The 23891-nt window shown below is 43.3% G+C and overlaps 1 protein-coding gene across 1 annotated transcript in view; it reads left to right on the top strand.

Annotated features, from left to right (window-relative positions):
- VIT (vitrin) overlaps positions 1-23891 on the top strand; it is a gene marked incomplete at its 3' end in the record, with an annotated part of 96676 nt that overhangs the window by 8839 nt on the left and 63946 nt on the right. Inside the window, exon 3 of the mRNA XM_081254306.1 lies at positions 21331-21487. Coding sequence (XP_081110432.1) covers positions 21331-21487 — 157 coding nt within the window. The remainder of the gene's footprint in view (positions 1-21330; positions 21488-23891) is intronic.

Raw genomic sequence — 23891 nt, 5'->3', positions numbered from 1 at the left:
GTAAGTAAAGTTGCAGTTCCTCACTGGTACAAGACTTGTATCTCCCATGTGGAGGACTGTTACACTTGTTTCAGGTAATTTGGAAAGTTTGGGGTTTTTCTGTTTTGGGTTTCTTTGTGTGTGTGTCTTATCTCAATACTTTGCACTCAGACTAATTAGTACTTATTCTTATTTGTCATCTACTTCATTCCAAAAAGCATTTGAAATAAGAGTTCTTATTTTAGGGTAGATACGTGGTTCTACTATATTAGAAAAATTCAAAATTCACATACAAAGACCAGGCGACACTATGTCTCTATGCCTAAGCTGGAGTAGGTATTTTTCTGCCATTCTGTCTCAATTCCCCATACCAGAAAATTCAGTCTGGCTAATGCAAAAGTCCAGCAAACCTGCCCACCTTCCAGCGTGCCCTGGAATCAATGGGTAATCTCACAGAAAAGTTTCACACCCAATCAGTGGAAAGAGGAGTAATTAATTTCATTTTTGGGTGATAGTTAAGGTTAGATGACAGAAAAGCCAAAATAACAGTTGCTTAGATAAGACTGAAGTTTCTTTCTCTCTCTTGTAAACATAGTCTGGGCTTTTATGGGAGCTTCACAATCTTCAGGGACGCAGACTCCTTCTATCTTGTCATTCTGCTTTTCTCAGTGTGGCTCTCAACTCATTGTCCAGAATGGCTACCCCAACTCCATCCATCATGTCCACATTCCAGTCAGTAGGAAGGGATGAAGAAAGGCACATACTTACTTCCTTTAAAGACAAGTCCAGGAAGTCAAATACACCACTTCTACTTAAATACCATTGGCCAGAATTCAAGGAGAATGGGAAATGTCTCGATCTCAAACATCTGCATGCCTAGCTAAAAGTAAGGAGTACTATTATTAGGAAAGAAGAGAGAATGGATATTGGGAAAGAACTAGCAGGACAGGACATAAATGGAAAATCTCACACTCAAATCTTGTGAGCACACTGAGCTATCTGTATGTAAATTTGTAGACTCGATGGACGCTTGAATTAAGGTATATTTATGAAGGACCATAAGAAAAAGACTTTAGGTATATTCAGTGCTCTGTGCTGTCTACAAAAGAAACTTCTGTATAGGCATTAGATTTAGGTGCCTTAAATCAGCAACATTAAAATTTTGAAATAAAAGAGATTTGTTTCACAAATCACAGCATTTTTTTTTCTTCTGTTCCTTTAAGCCCTTTGTGCAGGACTTCCTGTTGAAATGAGACCAAAAGGGCAGCCATCCACAGCCTCCTAGTCTGAAATACTAAAAAGGAATCAGTTGTTTATTTATTCCTGTCAGGAAGGAGAGCCAAGAGAATCAGGCCAGGGGCAGATGTGTGTTCAAAACAGTGACTGGGTTAATATGGAGACAAATGCACACCCAAGTATGAATTCCTTTGGGCTGTTTCCAGTATCTTCATTAACTCGTCTACAAAAATCATAAAAGGTTCCATGATTACCATGACAACAGTTTTCAGTGACTATGAAAGTCTGTGCTGAATGACCCAAGGGCAAACCTCTTTGAGAGATCTCAAATGGATTCAACTTCTGATATGCTAAATTCTAACCTTATTCTCAAAATCTCCCTAGTGATACAGCACTTTTGAATCAATGTATGCATGAGGCCTTTTCTCTAGTTAGAAACTCTGTCATGGCCATTAAATAAGGGGGAAAAATATAAAATGAAAGTAATAGGATATTCACAAACTATGGCGATACCTGATTCTTTACCTCGGGAGTATTTCCAAATTGTAATCTATACCTTGAGGCGAAAGTAATTTTCATTTTTTCTGTTCAACCTTGTCAATCTGCCACTGGGGCAGGTGACTGATAGCAAGGGAGGCACATCGTTCATTCACTTGACAAGTATTTATTGGGTGCTGGCCAAGTACCAGGTACAGTTAGACACCCAGATACAACAGCGATTGAGACTCAGACTGTGTCCTCACAGAGCTCAAAATCTGGAGAGGAAGAAAGACAAGTCACCAGGCAATTATGGTGTCTTATGTAAGTGCTAGGACTCGGGAGCTAAAGGTACTCCAAGAATATGGAGAAAAAAGCTATGTATCCGGGAGGGCTTCCTGGAGGAAGTGACACACCTACACTGATATCTGAAGGCCTAATAAGGATTGACCAGGCAAAGATGAGGGGAAAAGAGTGTTACAAGCAGAAAGAAAAAGCATGCCTAAGCCCATGAAGAAAAGAAAGAGCTAAAAAGTAGTTCCATATGACTGAGGTATAGAGTGGGAGGCACATGTGTTGAGATAAGAGATGGAGGGGTAAGCAGGCACCAGATCGTGAAGAGCTTTGTTACTGTGTCTAGGAATCTGCAGTTCATCAATGAGGGCAATGGGGAATATCTCAGTGCAGATTATTTAGCTGCAGAAATCCAAGGCCAATTTGCTTAAGCAGAAAAGGAGATTTTGGCAGTACATGAGGTAGCTCACATGACATAAGGTGTCTCGCAGAACCCAAGGTGGGGCGGGCAGCTCGCACTCACTGGGACTGTACCCCAGGTGGAAAGATCTCAAGAATTGGTGCCTCTGCTTCTCTCTGCATGTCTGCCTCACTATCCACCCTCCGACCCCCTGGTTCATGCAGACCATGTCTCTCAGCCCTGATGCCAAATTCCTGGGAGAGAAACTCTAACTGCATCAGCCTAGACTGGGAGGGTGGTTTTCAGAGAAGAGTAGAATGGTTAGGGTTGTGTTAGGGAAGTAAAACAATCCTAACAACAAAACCCAACAAAAATCCCGCCAACAAAACCCAACAAAAATCCCTTTGTCCCAGCATATGAAGAGAGAAGAGAGAGTACACAGTATATTAGTGAGTAAGCATTACAGATAGACATTCATATACAGGTAGGATGAAAGTATCTACCAAGTCTGGACAGAATTTCACACAAACTTATACAGTGAAGTAGAAGACAGAACAATTACAACTTCTCTTAACTCCTGGAAAGATAAATACATGGACCTCCTGAGTGTCTTTTGTATACCTGGAGACCCCTAAACTCCTTCTGGAGGTGGGTTTCAATATTTGCGGATCCATGGATCAGAAGTCTGGAGACCTTGCACTCTGCAGGTGATTCCGATGCCTGGTAAAATTTGAGAACCGCTGGACTAGACGTACCCAAGATCAGGAATGCTTACAGATGTGAATGTGAAATCATGGGTTCTCTTCAATGCCTCTGCCTCTTTCCTAGCCAGCCCTCAATTTTCACCAGTGTTTATTCAGGACTAAAAGTCTTCACCACCCAGAGGACTGAAGGTAAAATAACAAGGAGGAGGTCGTTGAGAGTTTTTGCCCAGAGGACAGTGTACTGACACCTACTACACATGTAGCACTACTTTCAGCTCTTGAGGATCTAGTGACCAGACATGGTACCATGAGTTGGCAGAGCCAGATTTGAAACTCAGGTCTCTGTGAGGCTCAACACCAGATGCTTTTCCAGTGCCTTGTCGCAAGCTAGCCATTTAGGAATTAAGTATCCATTGCCTAGAGGCAGATGAGGTGTTAAGATAATCAAGGGCTGACTGAATAGGAAGTAGAAGAAATGTGGGAAAATAGGAAAAAGAATAAATGCATGAGTTTCTTCCTTTGGCTTGGCCTCAGACCTTATGCCACACTAGTGCATCTATTCTGTCTATGCGTTCGGTTACTGTTACTTTAGGTAATTGTCACTTTCTCTCCTCCCTACTTCCTCTGCTTTCTCATTTTATCTTCTCATCTCCTTTTCCTTCTTTCTATTTCTTTGGTCTACCCATGGCCCCTAGGGGCCCTTATGGACCTTGCTCAGCTCCACGGGAGGCCCTTTGGGCCAAAAAGGTAGTACATGTTGACAATAATTTCGCATGGGACTTTTACAAAAAGAAAAGCAAAAATGAAAAAAAAATGGGACTAGTTCTTACGGCTCCATACATGGCCATTCATTCCAAGCTAGTATTTTGTTCTCACATACACAGTCGTATTGGGTACAATTTTATTCTGTCACTTGGCTTATCACAGCATCTTATTTTCTAAATCAAATCAAGTCTGACTCCAGACTGCCAATTGCCTAGGGCTGAGATATTAAAATTCCATCATTACAAGGGCTTCCTCCCTCCCAGCTCCAGGCATTGGAAGCCTTATGCAATTTACAACATTCAGAGAGAGCCCCTGCATTGCTCAGTGTCCAAGCACATGTTATTCCTAGTAGTTGAGTAGCTCCATTGTTTCATGAATGGTGGGATCTTGGCAAATGTGGGGAAGCCCTATGCCGAAGGTTCTACCCAGAGGGGCACCACACCAGGTACTCTTCCAAAGTGATGTTCATCCAAGGCAGCTGCTAGGGAACAGGGGCATTTCCCTTACTGGGACCTACCTGCCCACTTCCACCTTCCTAGTCTTGGAAGGTCATTTTCTCTCCATCACTCTTTGGGCTGACCAAGCCCAATCCCCTCGAACAAAGAGGCTTCCGAGCAACTAATTCCCAGAACCTTGAGGGAGAGTTGCCAGGCAACCCCTGCCCTCCCTCTTGCAACCTTGAGCTCCAGAGATAGGAGAACACAAAAGTCTGACTACCTTCTTAGAATAGTAAGGGGAAAAATACAATAAGAATAAGCATAAGTTAATGTCTTAGTAAATTAACCTGCTGTATGGTGCAGGGTAAAGTTTACAGAATGAGAGTTTTACCAAGTTTCTTTACAGAGGTGACTTTTTCAAGGCTCTCATTTTCCTGCTGTGTTTTGGAGCCACAGATCCAACCTTACCCACAGGTACCTCACTAGTATATTTAGTCAGCTTAAACCTACTCAAGCAGTTTCTAACAAGTGACCAATATGTGGTTGCATTTTTCTTGACTGTTGAAGGCTACAAATAATGGTTGAAGGTTTAGGTGTGTCCATAAAACACTTCTCCTAAGGCAGTCAAGATACCTTCTAGATTTTAAGGATTAACTTCATTTATGTTAGATTCCACATTTGAAAAATGCCTACTCTTCAACTCATGAACCTTTTAGCCCATACTGTAATAAACACATCATATGTTGCCCCATAAATTATGTCCACCAACCACTCTACAATGATCCCTGTCTGGCAGAGTGTTTGTGCTAGAGAGAGAAAAGCTTTTAAGTTGTAAAATCTCCTCAATAGCTTTTCTACATGTAAGGAGGCCCCAGAAGAGCTCCAGAAGCAATGGCCTTAGCCTAAAGTGGGGTCAGATGAGATAGTGCTACACAGGTGAGAGCTGTGATGATTAACTCCAACAAATGATTGCCTGGCCATCCTGCAAAGTCTCTGACTTCAGTGAGCACCCGATCTTGTAGAAGGTAAAATAAAATTATGCAAAGGAAAGCCTTCCTGGACCCAACACCAATTGCCAACACACAAAAAACCAGTTTAGATGGCTCCCGTGTATACTACACTTCCTCTGCTGTCTACTTCCTGCACGTTATTATAAGAGCTTTTTTTTTTTTTTTTTTTTTTTTTTTGAGGTACATGGGCCTCTCACTGTTGTGGCCTCTCCCATTGCAGAGCACAGGCTCCGGACACACAGGCTCAGCGGCCATGGCTCATGGGCCTAGCCGCTCCATGGCATGTGGGATCCTCCCGGACTGGGGCACGAACCCGTGTCCCCTGCATCGCCAGGCGGACTCTTAACCACTGCACCACCAGGGAAGCCCCAAGAGCTTTTTTATACAGTCTGTCTTCTCAACTAGACCAAATAATGAGTGCTCATTAGGTATTTGTTGGACGAACTACAACAATAAAACAAAACACTGTAAAATAAAGCAAAATGTGGTGAATGCTACAAAAGAATAACAAGGGGTCTACAATAGGATTCATACTAGTTTCTTGAAAGAGCATTTAAGGTAGGATATGAAAAATAAGTGGAATTGCAGAGGTAGGTGGAAGGGCTTTCTAGGTGCACTAAGCCCAGATATCACGGGGAAGATGGGGTCAGGAAACAGTGAGTGGCGTGACTGGGTTTAAGTGCTGGGGAGTCGTGGGAGATGCAGCTGGAAGGTGGGTTAAGACTAGGCAATGCCAGTCTGAGAAGCTTTGTTTTCTGCCATTCTTTAGAGGGTTCTGAGCAGGAAATCTACATGATGAAGACAACAGTCAGCAAGATAAACAACAGCAATATATTCCCCACAGGCAGTGAAGCCACATTCTGAAATATTTCCATTACATTGGAGTCTGTTGAGATAGTCTTAACTTGGGGTGAAATGTATAACCTTTAATTCACATAGTTCTCTCCAATAAGTTAACCTTAATACCATGTAAGGCATGGAAAGATTTTTGCAATCAACCTGGAAAGGGTGGATAATTCCCAGAGGTACTGCCTCAGCATGAAGAGGTAATTGTTCTGGGACTTGGTTATTAAGTACATTGGACACTGTTGAAGACATACAGCTCTGTGATTATAGGATTTGGGTATAGCAAGCACACAGCTTCTTCACTGGGCTCACATCTCGTTAGCTATAGCAACTTGTAAGGAACCCCCAATGTTTGCTTGCTCCTTAGACACTTGGTACCAACACCAGTGTGTTCTCCACACAGATTGATGTGTGTGCCATTTCTCACACCATGAAAAAGGAAGTGGATTAACTCTCTAGCCCTCCTTCTGGTGTGTGGGTGAGAAGGGAGGTGGACTCTCTCTGTGTTGTAGGTTTTCAGTTGAATAAGCTCTACTGTGGCAGTTCTCAGAAATAACAGGCAAAGAATGCAAGGAAAATTGCACTAGAATCTAGAGTTGCCTTGCAGGTGTTTGGGATACATGCACAGATGTATACAGACACACACACAAACACACCCAGACAGACAACCTATTTACAAGACATATCCTATATTTACCCACTAGTGGTTGTCAGTGATCTTCAAGTTCAGAAAAGCCTCGTAGGATTAGAGTAGGGAAGCAAACATTTAACTCCTTTTCTTCAGTAATGGGAGAAGCAACCAGGTGGAGCTGGCAAAGCTCTGTGTCTGGAGCCAGAGGGTATGAGCTCAGGGACTGGCTCTGCCACTTTCCTGGTACCTGAGCTTGAACAAATAAACTTATCTCTCTGCAAAATGAGGACAATATGCCTCTCAGGGTTTTGTAAGAGTCAAGTGCATAAGTGTGTATTACATCCTTTCTAAATTAAAAGTAGGTTACTTTTAGGGACTTCCCTGGCGGCCCAGTGGTTAAGACTCCGAGCTTCTACTGCAGGGGGCAAGGGTTCAATCCCTGGTCAGGGAACCAGGGAACTATTCTAGCAGAGAGCTGATTGTTTCAGGCAAGGTCACCTTCCTTTGGAGGATGACAGCAGTCTGTCAGGTGGATTACCTCACTGGTGCTGACCAGGAAATTCCGGGTGGACTTGTTAAGATTACATTCCTGGGAAAGAATGAAACTGCAGTTAGGTTAGGCATTGTCTCGGTTTGGTGACGCAAGCTTTGCACAAGTGACTCTATGTTGGGCCTGTTGTCTCTCTTTTGACATTACTAACTGGGATTCTTTCTGAGGTGATGAAGATGTGGAATTAGATAATGATGGTTTCACAAACTTGTGACTATACTATAAATCACTGATTGTACGCTTAAAAGGACCTATTTTATGGTACGTGAATGGTATCCCAACTTTTAAAAATGGAATTTGCCTCAAAGAAAAAGAAAGGAAATTTCTTCTGAAAATAATACTGTGCAGTTCTGAAAAGAGTTCTAGCAAAAACAACTGTTGACACCTTGGTCACAGTGGGGCTATTAATTCACCCAGTGCCCATGTGATGTGACCCCTGCCGACTCCCCAGACCTTATCATGGACCTCCCCCAACCCACTCACTGTGCTCCAGGCACCCTGGCCTCCTTTGTGTTCTTCAAACCACCAAGCCCTTTCCCACATCAAGGTTTTTGCCTTGGTTCTTCTTTCTGCCTGGAAGGTCCTCCTAGACCTTTGCTGGCTGGTAACTTCTCATCATCCAAGTAACCATGGTAGGAGAGTAAATAGAGAGGAATACAGGGACCAGATCCTTTAGGGCCTCGTGGACCATATTAAAAAGCTTGGACATTAGGGCAGCAGGGAACCAATGAGGGGTTTTAAGCAGGAGAATGATGAAATGTGATTAAATTTTTTAAGTATCACATTGGCTGTTCAATGGAGAAAGGACTGAGGCAAAGGGTGAGCAATATGGAAGGAAGAAGACAAGCTAGGAGGCTATTGTGTTAATAGTCCAGACAGGAAATGTCAGTGAACTGGACCAAGGCGAAAGCAGAGAGAAATTGCAGATTTGGAAATAAAACTAGCAGGACTTGCTAATGGATGGGTTCCATTTATCCCTTCATTCATCCAGCAGACATTCTGTTGATCAGCAATGAACAAAGCACACAAAAATTCCTGCCCCCATGGAGTGTATAGTCTAGTAGGTGAAAGAAAATGTAACAAACTGGGACCTTGAAAAAGTAGTAGCATTTGAACAGCTGAAAGGAAAAAGGGTTCCAGGTGTAAGGAATGATACAAGCCAAGTGTGCAAGATAACATGCGTTTGAAAAGTCCCAGGGGCAGTACTGGCAAGCCCAGAAGTTCCATGGAGGGGACTGTGGAAACGCCTTAAAGATTTCAGGGCTTCCCTGGTGGCGCAGTGGTTGAGAGTCCGCCTGCCGATGCAGGGGACACGGGTTCATGCCTCAGTTGGGGAGGATCCCACATGCTGCGCGGAGCGGCTGGGCCCGTGAGCCATGGCCGCTGAGCCTGCGCGTCCGGAGCCTGTGCTCCGCAACGGGAGAGGCCACAACAGTGAGAGGCCCGCGTACTACAAAAAAAAAAAAAAAAAAAAGATTTCAGAATTTTTCCTCAAGGCAGCAGAAAGATATTGACAGCTTTTGACCAAAGATTCAACGTGGTCATCTAGCAATCACACTACTGGGCATATAGCTGGACAAAACTATAATTCAAAAAGATAAATGCACCCCTGTGTTCACAGCAGCACTATTTACAATAGCCAAGACATGGAAACAATCTAAATATCCATTGACAGATGAATGGATAAAGAAGATAAGGTGTGTGTGTGTGTGTGTGTGTGTGTGTGTGTGTATAAAATGGAATACTATTCAGCCATTTAAAAAAAGTGAAATAATGCCATTTGCAGCAGCATGGGACCTAGAGATTATCATATTAAATGAAGTAAGTCAGAAAGAGAAAGACAGATACCATATGATATCACTTATATGTGGAATCTAAACTATGACACAAATGAACTTATCAATTAAACAGAAACAGACTCACAGATATAGAGAACAGATTTGTGGTTGCTAAGGGGGAGGGCGGGTGGGGGAGGGAAGGACTGGGAGTTTGGGATTAGCAGATGCAAACTATTATGTATACAATGGATAAACAACAAGGTCCTACTGTATAGCACAGGGAACTCTATTCAGTATCCTGTGATAGACCATAATTGAAAAGAATATGAAAAAGAATATATATATGCATAACTGAAGCACTTTGCTGTACAGCAGAAATTAACACAACACTGTAAATCAACTATAATTTAATAAAATAAATTTTTTTAAAAGATTCAACATAGTCAAAGACTTTTTAAGAAAAATGGAAGAGAGGGACTTCCCTGGTGGTCCAGTGGTTAAGAATCTGCCTTCCAATGCAGGGGACATGGGTTCGATCCCTGGTCAAGGAACTAAGACCCCACATACCATGGGGCAACTAAGCCCACGTGCTGCAATGAAGAGCCCACACGCCGCAACTAAGACCGGACGGAGCCAAATAAATAAATAAATATTTTTTTAAAAAGAAAAAAAAAAGAAAATGGAAAAGAATGCTTTGCAAAAGAATTTGCTACCAAGGAAGAATTAACATGATCTGGTGGTCACTGGTGTCAGGAGAAGGAAGCAATCATCTTAAAATTTTATTTGATGATCATTTTATTTCATTAAATTAACATTTATGCATATTTTTCTTAAAAATAGAATTTTACTCTAGTTGAATATCACAGTAGAACAAAATTAAGTTTCATATCAAAACTGTTTATGCATAAGTGCTTTTATGTTATAATAATTCTTTCTCATTAACAGCCAAGAGGCAAGCTTACAATGGCCGCCTCTGATTGATGAAGAAATTTGTTTCCCCGAAGCAATGTGGCTTGCCTTGAAAGCCACATTCACTGAAAACATGAATGGAAAATAAGAAGCAGATTATACAGTTTGATTTGGCCTCTACATCATTGGCTTATTGTATATGACATCACAGTAATCACTCTGTTATTAGGTCAGGCAGAAGAACCAACTTAGAGCAGAAACATTTGCAGTTGTGCCTCTAAGATTCCAATGTTGCATGAAGATAGTGGCTCAAACAGTACCAGTTTTGCCCAGGAACACTCTGAGATCAGTACAGCAGACACATGACCTCAGTGGGCAGCATCTAAAAGTTATCCTTTCATTCTAACCATCTGGGTTGCAAATAGTTCTCTTTTCCCTGTGTCTGGTGCCAAGGGCCTCTGGGAAGGAATCCTTGGCAGATTCTGAGGTGCTCTAATGTGAGCTCTGTCGAGAAAATCATAATGGCCATGAGAAGGCAAGGTAACCTTGAGGAATCATATGAGGGGGAAGCAAAGCAGATGGCTGAGGAATAGGTCTCTGTGCAGTTTCCACTCAAGCAGTTCTGGGCTCCCCCAGGATCTCTGCAACTTTAGCCCAGGGTTCTCTCATTTCCACCAACAAAACTCTACTCAGGAAGGAATGGAAGAGGCTCTCTTCTTGCTTTCTCCAAATGTTCCTGGGAGTAAAACCTTCTTATGACTTCTAAGTTCTCCACCAAGGTTAACAGTGGGGATGCACCATTCCCCGTCCCCTGAGTCTTATTTGCCACATCAGTGTCTTCCTGCTCCCTTCAGACCTGAGATGTACACTTCTTGAGCTGCCTTAGTTTTGACCTGTCCTCTAAAGGAAGTCTTATTTCTGCACTTTTGAGATGAAACCCAAAGAGAGATGAAAATGAATCTAGAGACCTTCAAGATGGCAGAGGAGTAAGACGTGGAGATCACCCTCCTCCCCACAAACACATCAGAAATACATCTACACATGGAACAACTCCTACAGAACACCTACTGAACGCTGGCAGAAGACCTCAGACCTCCCAAAAGGCAAGAAACTCCCCACGTACCTGGGTAGGGCAAAAGAAAAAAGAATAAACAGAGACAAAAGGATAGGGACGGGACCTGCACCTCTGGGAGGGAGCTGTGAAGGAGGAAATGTTTCCACACACTAGGAAACCCCTTCACTGGCGGAGATGGGGGCTGGGCGGGGGGAAAGCTTTGGAGCCACGGAGGAGAGCGCAGCCACAGGGGTGTGGAGGGCAAAGCGGAGAGATTCCCACACAGAGGATGGGTGCCGACCAGCACTCACCAGCCTGAGAGGCTTGTCTGCTCCCCTGCTGGGGCGGGCGGGGGCTGGGAGCAAAGGCTCCGGCTTCAGAGGTCAGACCCCAGGGAGAGGACTGGGGTTGGCTTCGTGAACACAGCCTGAAGGGGGCTAGTGCACCACAGCAAGCTGGGAGGGAGTCCGGGAAGAAGTATGGAACTGCCTAAGAGGCAAGAGACCATTGTTTCAGGTTGCCTGAGAAGAGGGGATCCAGAGCACTGCCTAAACGAGCTCCAGAGATGGGCACGAGCCGCAGCTATCAGTGCAGACCCCAGAGACGGGCATGAAATGCTAAGGCTGCTACTGCAGCCATCAAGAAGCCTGTGTGCAGCACAGGTCACTATCCACACCCACCTTCTGGGGAGCCTGTGCAGCCTGCCATTGCCAGGGTCCCATGATCCAGGGACAACTTCCCCAGAAGAACACATGGCGCGCCTCAGGCTGGTGCAACATCATGCCGGCCTCTGCCACCGCAGGCTCACCCCACACTCCATACCCCTCCCTCCCCCCGGCCTGAGTGACTCAGAGCCCCCTAATAAGCCGCTCCTTTAACCCCATCCTGTCTCAGAGAAGAACAGATGCCCTCCAGCGACCTACACGCAGAGACGGGGCCAAATCCAAAGCTGAACCCCGGGAGCTGTGCGAACAAAGAAGAGAAAGGGAAATCTCTCCCAGCAGCCTCAGGAGCAGCAGATTAAATCTCACAGTCAACTTGATGTACGCTGCATCTGTGGAATACCTGATAGAAAACGGATGATCCCAAAATTGAGGTGGTAGATTTTGGGAGCAACTGTAGACGTGGTGTTTGCTTTCTGCATCTAATTTGTTTCTGGTTTTATGTTTATCTTAGTTGAGTATTTAGGGTTTATTATCATTGGTAGATTTGTTTTTTGATTTGGTTGCTCTTTCCTTTTTTTTATATATAGACTTTTTTTTCCTTTTTATCTTTCTGTGAGTGTGTATGTGTATGCTTCTTTGTGTGATTTTGTCTGTATAGCTTTGCTTTTACCATTTGTCCTAGGGTTCTATCTGTCCATTTTTGTTTGTTTTTTATTACTTTTTAATTTTTAATAATTTTTTATTTTAATAAATATATTTTATCCTTTCTTTCTTTCCTTCTTTCTTTCTTTTTTCTTTCTTTTCTTCCTTCTTTCTTTCTTTCTTTCTCCCTTTTTTTCTGAGCCATGTGGCTGACAGGGTCTTGGTGCTCTGGCTGGCTGTCAGGCCGGTGCCTCTGAGCTGGGAGAGCCGAGTTCAGGACATTGGTCCACCAGAGACCTCCTGGCTTCACATAATATCAAACAGCAAAAGCTCTCCCAGAGATCTCCATCTCAACGCTAAGACCTAGCTCCACTCAACAACCAGCAAGCTACAGTGATGGACACCCTAAGCCAAACAACTAGCAAGACAGGAACACAGCTCCACCCAGTAGCAGAGAGGCTGCCTAAAATCATAATAAGGTCACAGACACCCCAAAACACACAACCAGACAAAGCCCTGCCCAACAGAAAGACAAGATCCAGCCTCATGCACCAGAACACAGGCACCAGTTGTCTCCACCAGGAAGCCTACACAACTCACTGAACGAACCTTACCCACTGGGGGCAGGCACAAAAAACAACGGGAACTATGAACCTGCAGCCTGTGAAAAGGAGACCCCAAACACAGTAAATTAAGCAAAATGAGAAGATAGAGAAACACACAGCAGGTGAAGGAGCAAGGTAAAAACCCACCAGACCAAACACATGAAGAGGAAATAGGCAGTCTACCTGAAAAAGAATTCAGAATAATGACAGTAAAGATGATCCAAAATCCTGGAAATAGAATGGAGAAAATACAAGAAACGTTTAACAAGGACCTAGAAGAACCAAAGAGCAAACAAACAATGATGAACAACACAATCAATGAAATTAAAAATTCTCTAGAAGGAATCAATAGCAGAATAACTGAGGCAGAAGAACAGATAAGTGACCTGGAAAATAAAATAGTGGAAATAACTACTGCAGAGCAGAATACAGAAAAACGAATGAAAAGAATGGACGACAGTCTCAGAGACCTCCTGGACAACATTAAATGCACCAACATACAAATTATAGGGGTCCCAGAAGAAGAAGAGAAAAAGAAAGGGACTGAGAAAATATTTGAAGACATTAGAGTTGAAAACTTCCCTAATATGGGGAAGGAAAGAGTCAATCAAGTCCAGGAAGTGCAGAGTCCCATACAGGATAAATCCAAGGAGAAACACGCCAAGACACATATTAATCAAGCTATCAAAAATTAAATACAAATTTAAAATATTAAAAGCAGCAAGGGAAAACCAACAAACAACATACAAGGGAATCCCCATACAGTTAACAGCTGATCATTCAGCAGAAACTCTGCAAGCCAGAAGGGAGTGGCAGGACATATTTAAAGTGATGAAAGGGAAAAACCTACAACCAAGAATATGCTACACAGCAAGGATCTCATTCAGATTTGACGGAGAAATTAAAACCTTTACAGATAAGCAAAAGCTAAGAGAATTCAGCACCACCAAACCAGCTTTACAGCAAATGCTAAAGGAACTTCTCTAGGCAGGAAACAAGAGAAGGAAAAGACCTACAATAACAAACACAAAACAATTAAGAAAATGGTAATAGGAAATTGCATATCGATAACTACCTTAAATGTAAATGGATTAAAGGCTCCAACCAAAAGACATACACTGGCTGAATGGATAAAAAACAAGACCCATATATATTCTGTCTACAAGAGACCCACATCAGACCAAGGGACACATAGAGACTGAAAGTGAGGGGATGGAAAAAGCTATTCCATGCAAATGGAAATCAAAAGGAAGCTGTAGTAGCAATTCTCATATCAGACAAAATACACTTTAAAATAAAGAATGTTACAAGAGACAAGGAAGGACACTACATAATGATCAAGGGATCAATCCAAGAAGAAGATATAAGAATTGTAAATCTTTATGCACCCAACATAGGAGCACTTCAATATAAAAGGGAAATGCTAACAGCCATAAAAGGGGAAATTGACAGTAACACAATAACAGTAGGGCACTTTAACACCCCACTTTCACCAATGGAAAGATCATCAAAAACAAAAATAAATAAGGAAACACAAGCTTTAAATGATACATTAGGGCTTCCCTGGTGGCCCAGTGGTTGAGAGTCTGCCTGCCGATGCAGGGGACACGGGTTCGTGTCCCGGTCCGGGAGGATCCCACATGCTGCGGAGCGGCTGGGCCCGTGAGCCATGGCCGCTGAGCCTGCGCGTCCGGAGCCTGTGCTCCGCAACAGGAGAGGCCACAGCGGTGAGAGGCCCACGTATCACACACACACACACACAAAGATACATTAAACAAGATGGACTTAATTGATATTTATAAGACATTCCATCCAAAAACTACAGAATACACTTTCTTCTCAAGTGCTCATGGAACATTCTCCAGGATAGATCATATCTTGGGTCACAAATCAAGCTTTGGTAAATTTAAGAACATTGAAATCGTATCAAGTATCTTTTCCAACCACAATGCTATGAGACTAGATATCAATTACAGGAAAGAATCTGTAGAAAATACAAACAGATGGAGTCTAAACAATACACTACTAAATAACCAAGAGATCACTGAAGAAATCAAAGAGGAAATTTAAAAATACCTAGAAACAAAAACAGTGAAAACACAACGACCCAAAACCTATGAGAGGCAGCAAAAGCAGTTCTAAGAGGGAATTTTATAGCAATACAATCCTATCTCAAAAAACAAGAAACATCTCAAATAAACAACCTAACCTTACAACTAAAGCAATTAGAGAAAGAAGAACAAAAAAACCCTGCAGTTAGCAGAAGGAAGGAAATCATAAAGATCAGATTAGAAATAAATGAAAAAGAAATGAAGGAAACAATAGCAAAGATCAATAAAACTAAAAGCTTGTTCTTTGAGAAGATAAACAGAATTCATAAACCACTAGCCAGATTCATGAAGAAAAGAAGGGAGAAGACTCAAATCAATAGAATTAGAAATGAAAATGGAGAAGTAACAACTGACACTGCAGAAATATAAAAGATCATGAGAGATTACTACAAGCAACTTTATGCCAATAAAATGGACAACCTGGAAGAAATGGACAAATTCTTAGAAAAGCACAACCTTCCAAGACTGAACCAGGAAGAAATAGAAAATGTAAACAGACCAATCACAAGCACTGAAATTGAGACTGTGATTTAAAATCTTCCAACAAACAAAAGCCCAGGACCAGATGGCTTCACAGGTGAATACTAGAGAAGAGCTAACACCTATCCTTCTCAAACTCTTCCAGAATATAGCAGAGGGAGGAACATTCCCAAACTCATTCTAAGAGGCCACCATCACCCTGATACCAAAGCTAAACAAAGATGTCACAAAGAAAGAAAACTACAGGCCCATATAACTGATGAACATAGATGTAAAAATCCTCAACAAAATACTCGCAAACAGAATCCAATAGCACATTAAAGGGATCATACACCATGATCAAGTGGGGTTTATCTCAGGAATGCAAGGATTCTTCAATATACACAAATAAATCAGTGTGATAAACCATATTAACAAACAGAAGGAAAAAAACCTTATGATCATCTCAATAAATGCAGAAAAAGCTTTTGACAAAATTCAACACCAATTTATGATAAAAAACCCTCCAGAAAGTAGGCAGACAGGGAACCTACCTCAATATAATAAAGGCCATATATGACAAACCCACAGCTAACATCATTCTCAGTGGTGAATAACTGAAAACATTTCCTCCAAGATCAGGAACAAGACAAGTTTGCCCACTCTCACCACTATTGTCCTACATAGTTTTGGAAGTTTTAGCCACAGCAATCAGAGGCAAAAAAGAGATAAAAGGAATCCAAATCAGAAAAGAAGAAGTAAAGCTGTCACTGTTTGCAGACGACATGATACTATACATAGAAAATCCTAAAGATGCTACCAGAAAACTACTCGAGCTAATCAATGAATTTGGTAAATAGCAGGATACAAAATTAATGCACAGAAATCTCTTGCATTCCTATACACTAATGATTAAAAATCTGAAAGAGAAATTAAGGAAACACTCCCATTTACCATTGCAACAAAAAGAATAAAATACCTAGGAAAAAACCTACCTAAGGAGACAAAAGACCTGTATGCAGAAAACTATAAGACAGTGATGAAAGAAACTAAAGATGATACAAACAGACAGAAAGATATACCATGTTCTTGGATTGGAAGAATCAACATTGTGAAAACGACTATACTACGCAAAGCAGTCTACGGATTCAGTGTAATCCCTATCAAACTACCAATGGCATTTTTCATAGAAGTAGAACAAAAAATTTCACAATTTGTATGGAACACCAAAGACCCCAAATAGCCAAAGCTATCTTGAGGATTAAAAACGGAGCTGGAGGAATCAGGCTCCCGGACTTCAGACTCTACTACAAAGCTACAGTAACCAAGACAGTATGGTACTGGCACAAAAACAGAAATATGGATCAATGGAACAGGATAGAAAGCCCAGAGATAAACCCATGCACATATGGTCACCTTATCTTTGATAAAGGAGGCAAGACTATACAGTGGAGAAAAGACAGCCTCTTCAATATGCGGTGCTGGGAAAACTGGACAGCTACATGTAAAAGAATGAAATTAGAACACTCCCTAACACCATACACAAAAATAAACTCAAAATGGATTAAGGACCTAAATGTAAGGCCAGACACTATAAAACTCTTAGAGGAAAACATAGGCAGAACACTCTATGACATAAATCACAGCAAGGTCCTTTTTGACCCACCTCCTAGAGAAATGGAAATAAAAACAAAAATAAACAAATGGGACCTAATGAAACTTAAAAGCTTTTGCACAGCAAAGGAAACTATAAACAAGACGAAAAGACAACCCTCAGAATGGGAGAAAATATTTGCAAATGAAGCAACTGACAAAGGATTAATCTCCAAAATATACAAGCAGCTCATGCAGCTCACTAACAAAAACACAAACAACCCAATCCAAAAATGGGCAGAAGATCTAAATAGACATTTCTCCAAAGAAGATATACAGATTGCCAACAAACACATGAAAGGATGCTCAACATCACTAATCGTTAGAGAAATGCAAATCAAAACTACAATGAGGTATCACCTCACACCAGTCAGAATGGCCATCATCAAAAAGTCTACAAACAATAAATGCTGGAGAGGGTGTGGAGAAAAGGAAACCCTCTTGCACTGTTGGTGGGAATGTAAATTGATACAGCCAGAATGGAGAACAGTATGGAGGTTCCTTAAAAAACTGAAAATAGAACTACCATACTACCCAGCAATTCCACTACTGGGTATATACCCTGAGAAAACCATAATTCAAAAAGAGTCATGTACCACGATGTTCATTGCAGCTCTATTTACAATAGCCAGGACATGGAAGCAACCTAAGTGTCCACCGACAGATGAATGGATAAAGAAGATGTGGCATATTTATACAATGGAATATTACTCAGCCATAAAAAGAAATGAAATTCAGTTATTTGTAGTGAGGTGGATGGACCTAGAGTCTGTCATACCGAGTAAGTTAGAAAGAGAAAAACAAATACTTTATGCTAACACATATATATAGCATATAAAAAAATGGTTCTGAGTTAACTAAGGGCGGGACAGGAATAAAGACACATGTAGAGAGTGGACTTGTGGACACAGGGAAGGGGAAGGGTAAGCTGGGGCGAAGTGAGAGAGCGGCATGGACATATATACACTACCAAACGTAAGGTAGATAGCTAGTGGGAAGCAGCCGCATAGCACAGGGAGATCAGCTCGGTGCTTTGTGACCGCCTGGAGGGGTGGGATAGGGAGGGTGGGAGGGAGGGAGACACAAGAGGGAAGAGATATGGGAACATATGTATATGTATAACTGATTCACTTTGTTACAAAGCAGAAGCTAACACACCATTGTGGAGCAATTATGCTCCAATAAAGATGTTAAAAAAAAAAAAAAAGCAAAAGAAAATGAACCTATACGACAGAAGAGAAAGAGAGAAAAGGAAGTCCTAAGCTGTAAGGTGGAATAGTTCAAATGTATTTAGAGGAAATACAAAGATAAATCATTTCATTTCGGCTTTAAGTGGATGGATGGAAGATTCCTGGAAGGTTATAAGAAAACAGACTACTTCACAAATAACTGAGAAAATACTGTAAAAGAATAAATCGTGGTTTCCATATACTCAAAGAAGAGCAGCCAAAAAAGATGCAAATGACTGCTTCTTGCCAGCTGGATTAAGACATTACACTTTCCAATGATTTTGGCAATTACTCTGAAATTGTAATTAGCTCACTCTCTCCAGCTGAATTTTCTGTACAAATTGAACAAATATTTGACCTTTAGCCAACTTTGTCATTGTACCCTGTTCTTCCAAAGTGCATGAGCTTATGTGCTTGATATCATTTTACAGTCCCCCACCCCATGGGATGAGCTAATTCACCAAGTTTTCTAATCCAGCTGGGTGCAGATAAAGCAGCAGATCTTATTTAAGGGCTTGCCCAGGCCTTTGTAAAAACAAGACAAAGCAAAAAGAAAAACAGAAAACAAATTCCCCCTACAGGAAGGGGCGGGGTGGGGGGGTTGGGAATTGATTAGCCGGAAGCAAAATATTCCCATGTAACACTTTTCCCCTTCCTTTTTTAAACCAACTATTTCATGGCAAATTCTACCACATCTGCACCTGTCTTGCAATACGTTCGACCATTGTATGACACTCATGCAATAAGCTTCTAGATAGAGCCCAGTTTACAACTCCAGGAGAGTTGGGTTGGCCTACCAGGAGATCCAAACCCTCAGGGTGACAAAGTCACATCCAAATTGAATCCCAGGTCACAGAGCTCGTCACTTCCTATTTCATGTAACTAAGCGCTGAGAAGGAACGCTTCCGTTTTCTTTACATCTACGGGAGGAGATGCCTTGGGGAGCGGGCAGTGATCTGTGGAAGGGAGGGGAGCTGAAAGCATTTAGTTACACCCAGTGATCCAACAACTAACTAATTTAAGGAGAGACTACACAGGCATCTTCAGTCCCCAAACTGGCCTTTTAGAACAATAATCCAAGACTCAAAATAGTCAATGCAGCCTGGAGTATCAGGGTTTAAAAGAATGAAAGATAAAAAGAAAATAACTTTGGAGAGGAAGCAGCCTGTGGTGGGAAGGACGGAACCACAAAACCATTTTAAGCGCGGCGCTTCCCTCCTTAATGCGGAACACAAATTGTTTTAGCCTGTGATCACACTCAGCCCCCGGGCTCCCAGGAGAAGGACTTCCATGCTGGCCCAGCCCTGCATGACCAAGATTGTCTGGGAGGGGTGTTTAGGAAAAGAGCAGGAGTTCTAACTTTAGTTCTCTCTCCAGTCTGAATGAAATGCAATTCTGCTCCATTCAGATACATAAGGGTTAAAAAAAAAACAAAAGTGCATTTTGGATACAGCTGGAAGCTATTAACAACTCTGAGAACATCTCAGTAACCCAGTTAGAGGATGGGTGGCCTGGCAGAGATCCTGAATCCATGTTTGTAATCACAGGCTCTTACCACTGGGCGGGGCTTGCTTTCTACCTCCCACCCAGTGGAGACATCCCCTCTTCAACTGTTCAGTCCCTGCTTGCATACTTCCAGCCCCTTCCTTCAAGGGCAACTTCATTTACTAGAAAGTTCTTTTTGGCAAAAAATGCCTCCGTAGAAAATCTCCCCCTTAGTTCTAGCTCAGTCCTCTGGTGTCATAGCACACGACAGTCCTACTTGTGAAACAGCTATATTTGCCTCCAAATGCTCGCCTTCTTACGGCCAAACACCCCATCTCTGCCAGGCAGCCCTCCCTTCTGGTGGTTTCCAGATCCCTCCAGAGCCTGCTTACTCTTTGAATAGTGCTTATGTTTCAGAGTCCCTTCTAGAGAATCTATTCCTGGCTCCCAGGCATCAATATAAGATCCTCTAGGAGACCTTTTCATTCAGGAGTTTTCAAGGGAAATTTTTTTCAGGGAAGATGCAGCCACACCCGCTTTTAGGTACTGCCACTAGAGCATCTACACCGTCTCATGCCTAAGCAAGCTTCGGGCTCCAGCAGCCTTGCCTAGTGAATACTGCTAGCCTGTCAATGGCGTCACCAAGCCGGAGAGGAGGCAGGACAGAATGAATGAGCTTCCCCTGGCTGCCTAGCAGGGCAGTCCCCAGCTTTCCACCGAGTGTGGAGGCAGATGAGCAAAGATCACTCCCATCTCGACCCTGGAGCTAGGACCCAGCCTCTAGGACCGAGACAAAAGATCACTTTCATTATCTATATCCCCTGTCCAAAAACCTTCCATCTCCCACACAGAACACAAGCACTCAAGCCTCCTTCACCTGGCCCAGCCCTGCCCATCCCCACGCTCCCCGCAGGCTCCAGCCCTGGGCCTCTGCTGCAGCAGCCCACCTTGTCCTGGCTGGTCCCGACGCAAGGCCCATGCTCTCTTGCTTGCCCTTTCCGATACCTTTCTTCCTCCTGCGAGGTTTTCTGAGCGTTTCCTCTTTTCCTGGGCTAGCTCCAGAGCATCTGAAAACCCAGTATTCTCTAATTGTGGACTCAGGCTGACATTTCTGACCACTGGAGGCAGGTCTTTTCCCAGCGTTCTCTTCTTCAATGAATTGTTCGAATAAGCACAGGAATGAGCCTCTTGTTCTTGCTCTCAGCAGGTTAAGTGCAGTGCATGGTGATTGCTCTTTTGGTCTGAGGAATGTCCTAATTACCTCATTGCTTTCATTATACGCAGGGGATCCAGGGTCAGCCCAGGCTCTGGCTTTTAGAGATTAAGTAAATGAACAGTTATGACCTAACAGTCACCCCATATATAAGCTGATACCACAAGGTGTAATCTTGACCTCATTTTGCATTCCCAGCTGTGCCTCAGATCAACTGTGATGTGAGAGCTGGAAAGATAATCAATCCCGAGTTCATTGTGAAATGTCCAGCAGGATGCCAAGACCCCAGGTACCACGTTTATGGCACTGACGTCTATGCATCCTACTCCAGCGTGTGTGCTGCTGCGGTTCACAGGTGGGTAGCGCTGAGCTTCTTAAGCACGAGCAGTCAGCGTGTGGGCAGGGAGCTACCGGTGCAGGGTTGTCTGATTAGCAAGCAAGAACAAACAAACTTAATGGAGCATCCTGTATTTTGTCTGGCAGCCCTATCCCATGGGACGACCCAGAATCTGTGCGTGGTCCTGGATCTCCTTTCAGATCTCTCTAGAAAGGAGGGCTGACTTCTCTTTACACCTTAATGGGTGGGGGTGGGAGGAAGAATCCTACTCTTTTGTGTTCATAATGAGGAAACCAAAGTTCTTGATGATGTAAAGCATTTTTTTTTTTTTTTTTGCCATACGCGGGCCTCTCACTGTTGTGGCCTCTCCCGTTGCGGAGCACAGGCTCCGGACGCGCAGGCTCAGCAGCCATGGCTCACGCGCCCAGCCGCTCCGCGGCATGTGGGATCCTCTCGGACTGGGGCACGAACCCGTGTCCCCTGCATCGGCAGGCGGACTCTGAACCACTGCACCACCAGGGAAGCCCGGAGTCTGTTTTTAGAAGGCAGGATTTAAGACAGAGAGTAGAGTGGAAAATGTGTGAAGGACCTCCCATCACTGTCCTGCCAGAGTCCCCTGCAGTCAGACCTGGGAAACTGGAGAGAGCACACTTTGGTTTAGAAATTCAGATTTAGCTTAAAGGATTTAAATTTCGTACAAAGTATGACAATCAGATCCCTTATTATGAGTGATCCCCTTGATTCTTTCAAACCAAAGGGATAATGAACATATTTGAGGCATCATATTTTGGCTCAGTCTTATCCTGAACTAATTTCTGTGTTTAAAGTGGGACCAAGGCCTGGAGAGAGGGGAGAGTTCTCTGAGATGGGACAACGAAGAGGCCATCTCCATGCAGAGCATGGCTTTCTGACCAGACGCCCACCTTGAGAATGGCAGCCATTCAAAACCTGGCCTCGTTGTGGGCAGTCCCTTTTCTCTGAGCCACGAAGCTGACCCTCAGATTATCCCAGTGCCCTGGTGCCAGGGTCAGGGAGGAGGTGAACCTCAAAGCCATGTTCAGCATCATGCAGGGTGTCTGAGGAATGCAAAGGAGTGGAACTGGTTTTGTTCTTTGAGAGAATATATATGAAGGGCCTCCACCTCAATGAGGGTACACATGAGGTTGCATTTATATAAATTCTCCAAACTACCATGGCTCTGAGCCCCCATCTGCTTCATAAGTACAACCACAGCCTTTCAGGCTCTCTCCCTCCTCTGGTATCTCCTGTGGTGAACAAGCGTCCGGTGCATTCCTCCCCTGGGATTTCTGTCGCCTCCTGGAGTTGATAAACCACTGACTGCCCCAGGATCTGCCCTCCTCTAGGACAATGTCTGAGAACGTGCACGGCCTCCAGTGAAGTCCACTCACAAGATAAGGCATCACTCTCTTCTGCAACAGGAAAATCTCATGAGAAGACAAGAGTTCTGTTTCCGTGCCTTTCCCAAAGTCTGGGTTTTGGGTCTTATATAACTGTCACAAGGGATCTCAGCCTCCCCGTCCAGCCTGAGAACCCCCCGGGCCCACCCCATTCCCTTTAAACAGCCTGAGAAAAAGGAAGCTCAACCCCTCTTTCCACCCTGAGTGGCAGCTACAGCGTTTTTGACTTTTAAACAAGAATGAGTGCATGGACATTTCCTCAATACAATGGAATATAAATCCAGTGGCAGAATAATTTCTCCAGGGGGGGAATAAAAAGATAAGAGCTATTTCTGTTTCCCCCACTTATCAGTTAGGGACCATGGGATAATCGGGGTAATTTTTTAAAAACTAATCTGAATTTTCAGCCTATGCCAGTGGTGTGGTGGTAAAGGTTCACCAAACCAGCCCTCCTAAATGGAGGGCTGGGGGGTATTGATTTACCAACATCTGCAGTATAAATACTCCCACTGTGGCTGATTTCAAACTACCATTGTGAAATGAACCGGCACAATCCTGAAGCCTAATAACTGGCTTTCCCAAGCCAGCATGAGTGGTGTCCGCACACCAACAGGCCTTCTAATGCAGAAGCAAAAACACCGTCTTCCCATAACAAAATTTCTAATCTAGTTGGGAGACAAAGTTAACTCAAGGAATTTTTAGGAAGTAGCACAAGACCAAATAAAATCAGAGTCTCCATGGAAAGACAAGATTCGAAGGCATTGTTGGGAAGGGGCATGGCAAAGTCATGGAGAAGGAGGTGTTGGAGAGAAGGCACAGGTTCTCCAGAGCAAAGAACAGCATGAACAGAGCCACAGGAGTGGGAATCAAGTGGGCCATCAGGAGAGAAGAGGCCAGCCTGGCTGCAGCTGGGAGAAGTGAGGGGCCCTGACTGAGAGCTGCCTGGAGAAGGGCAGGCAGGGTTGCAAAGACATGATGGAGGAATGAGGACTTGGTTTTGGGAG

Source organism: Mesoplodon bidens (assembly GCF_964165515.1).
Source record: "Mesoplodon bidens genome assembly, chromosome: 14".
NCBI classification, from domain to species: Eukaryota; Metazoa; Chordata; class Mammalia; order Artiodactyla; family Ziphiidae; genus Mesoplodon; species Mesoplodon bidens.
This window is presented reverse-complemented; position numbering and strand designations above follow the sequence as displayed.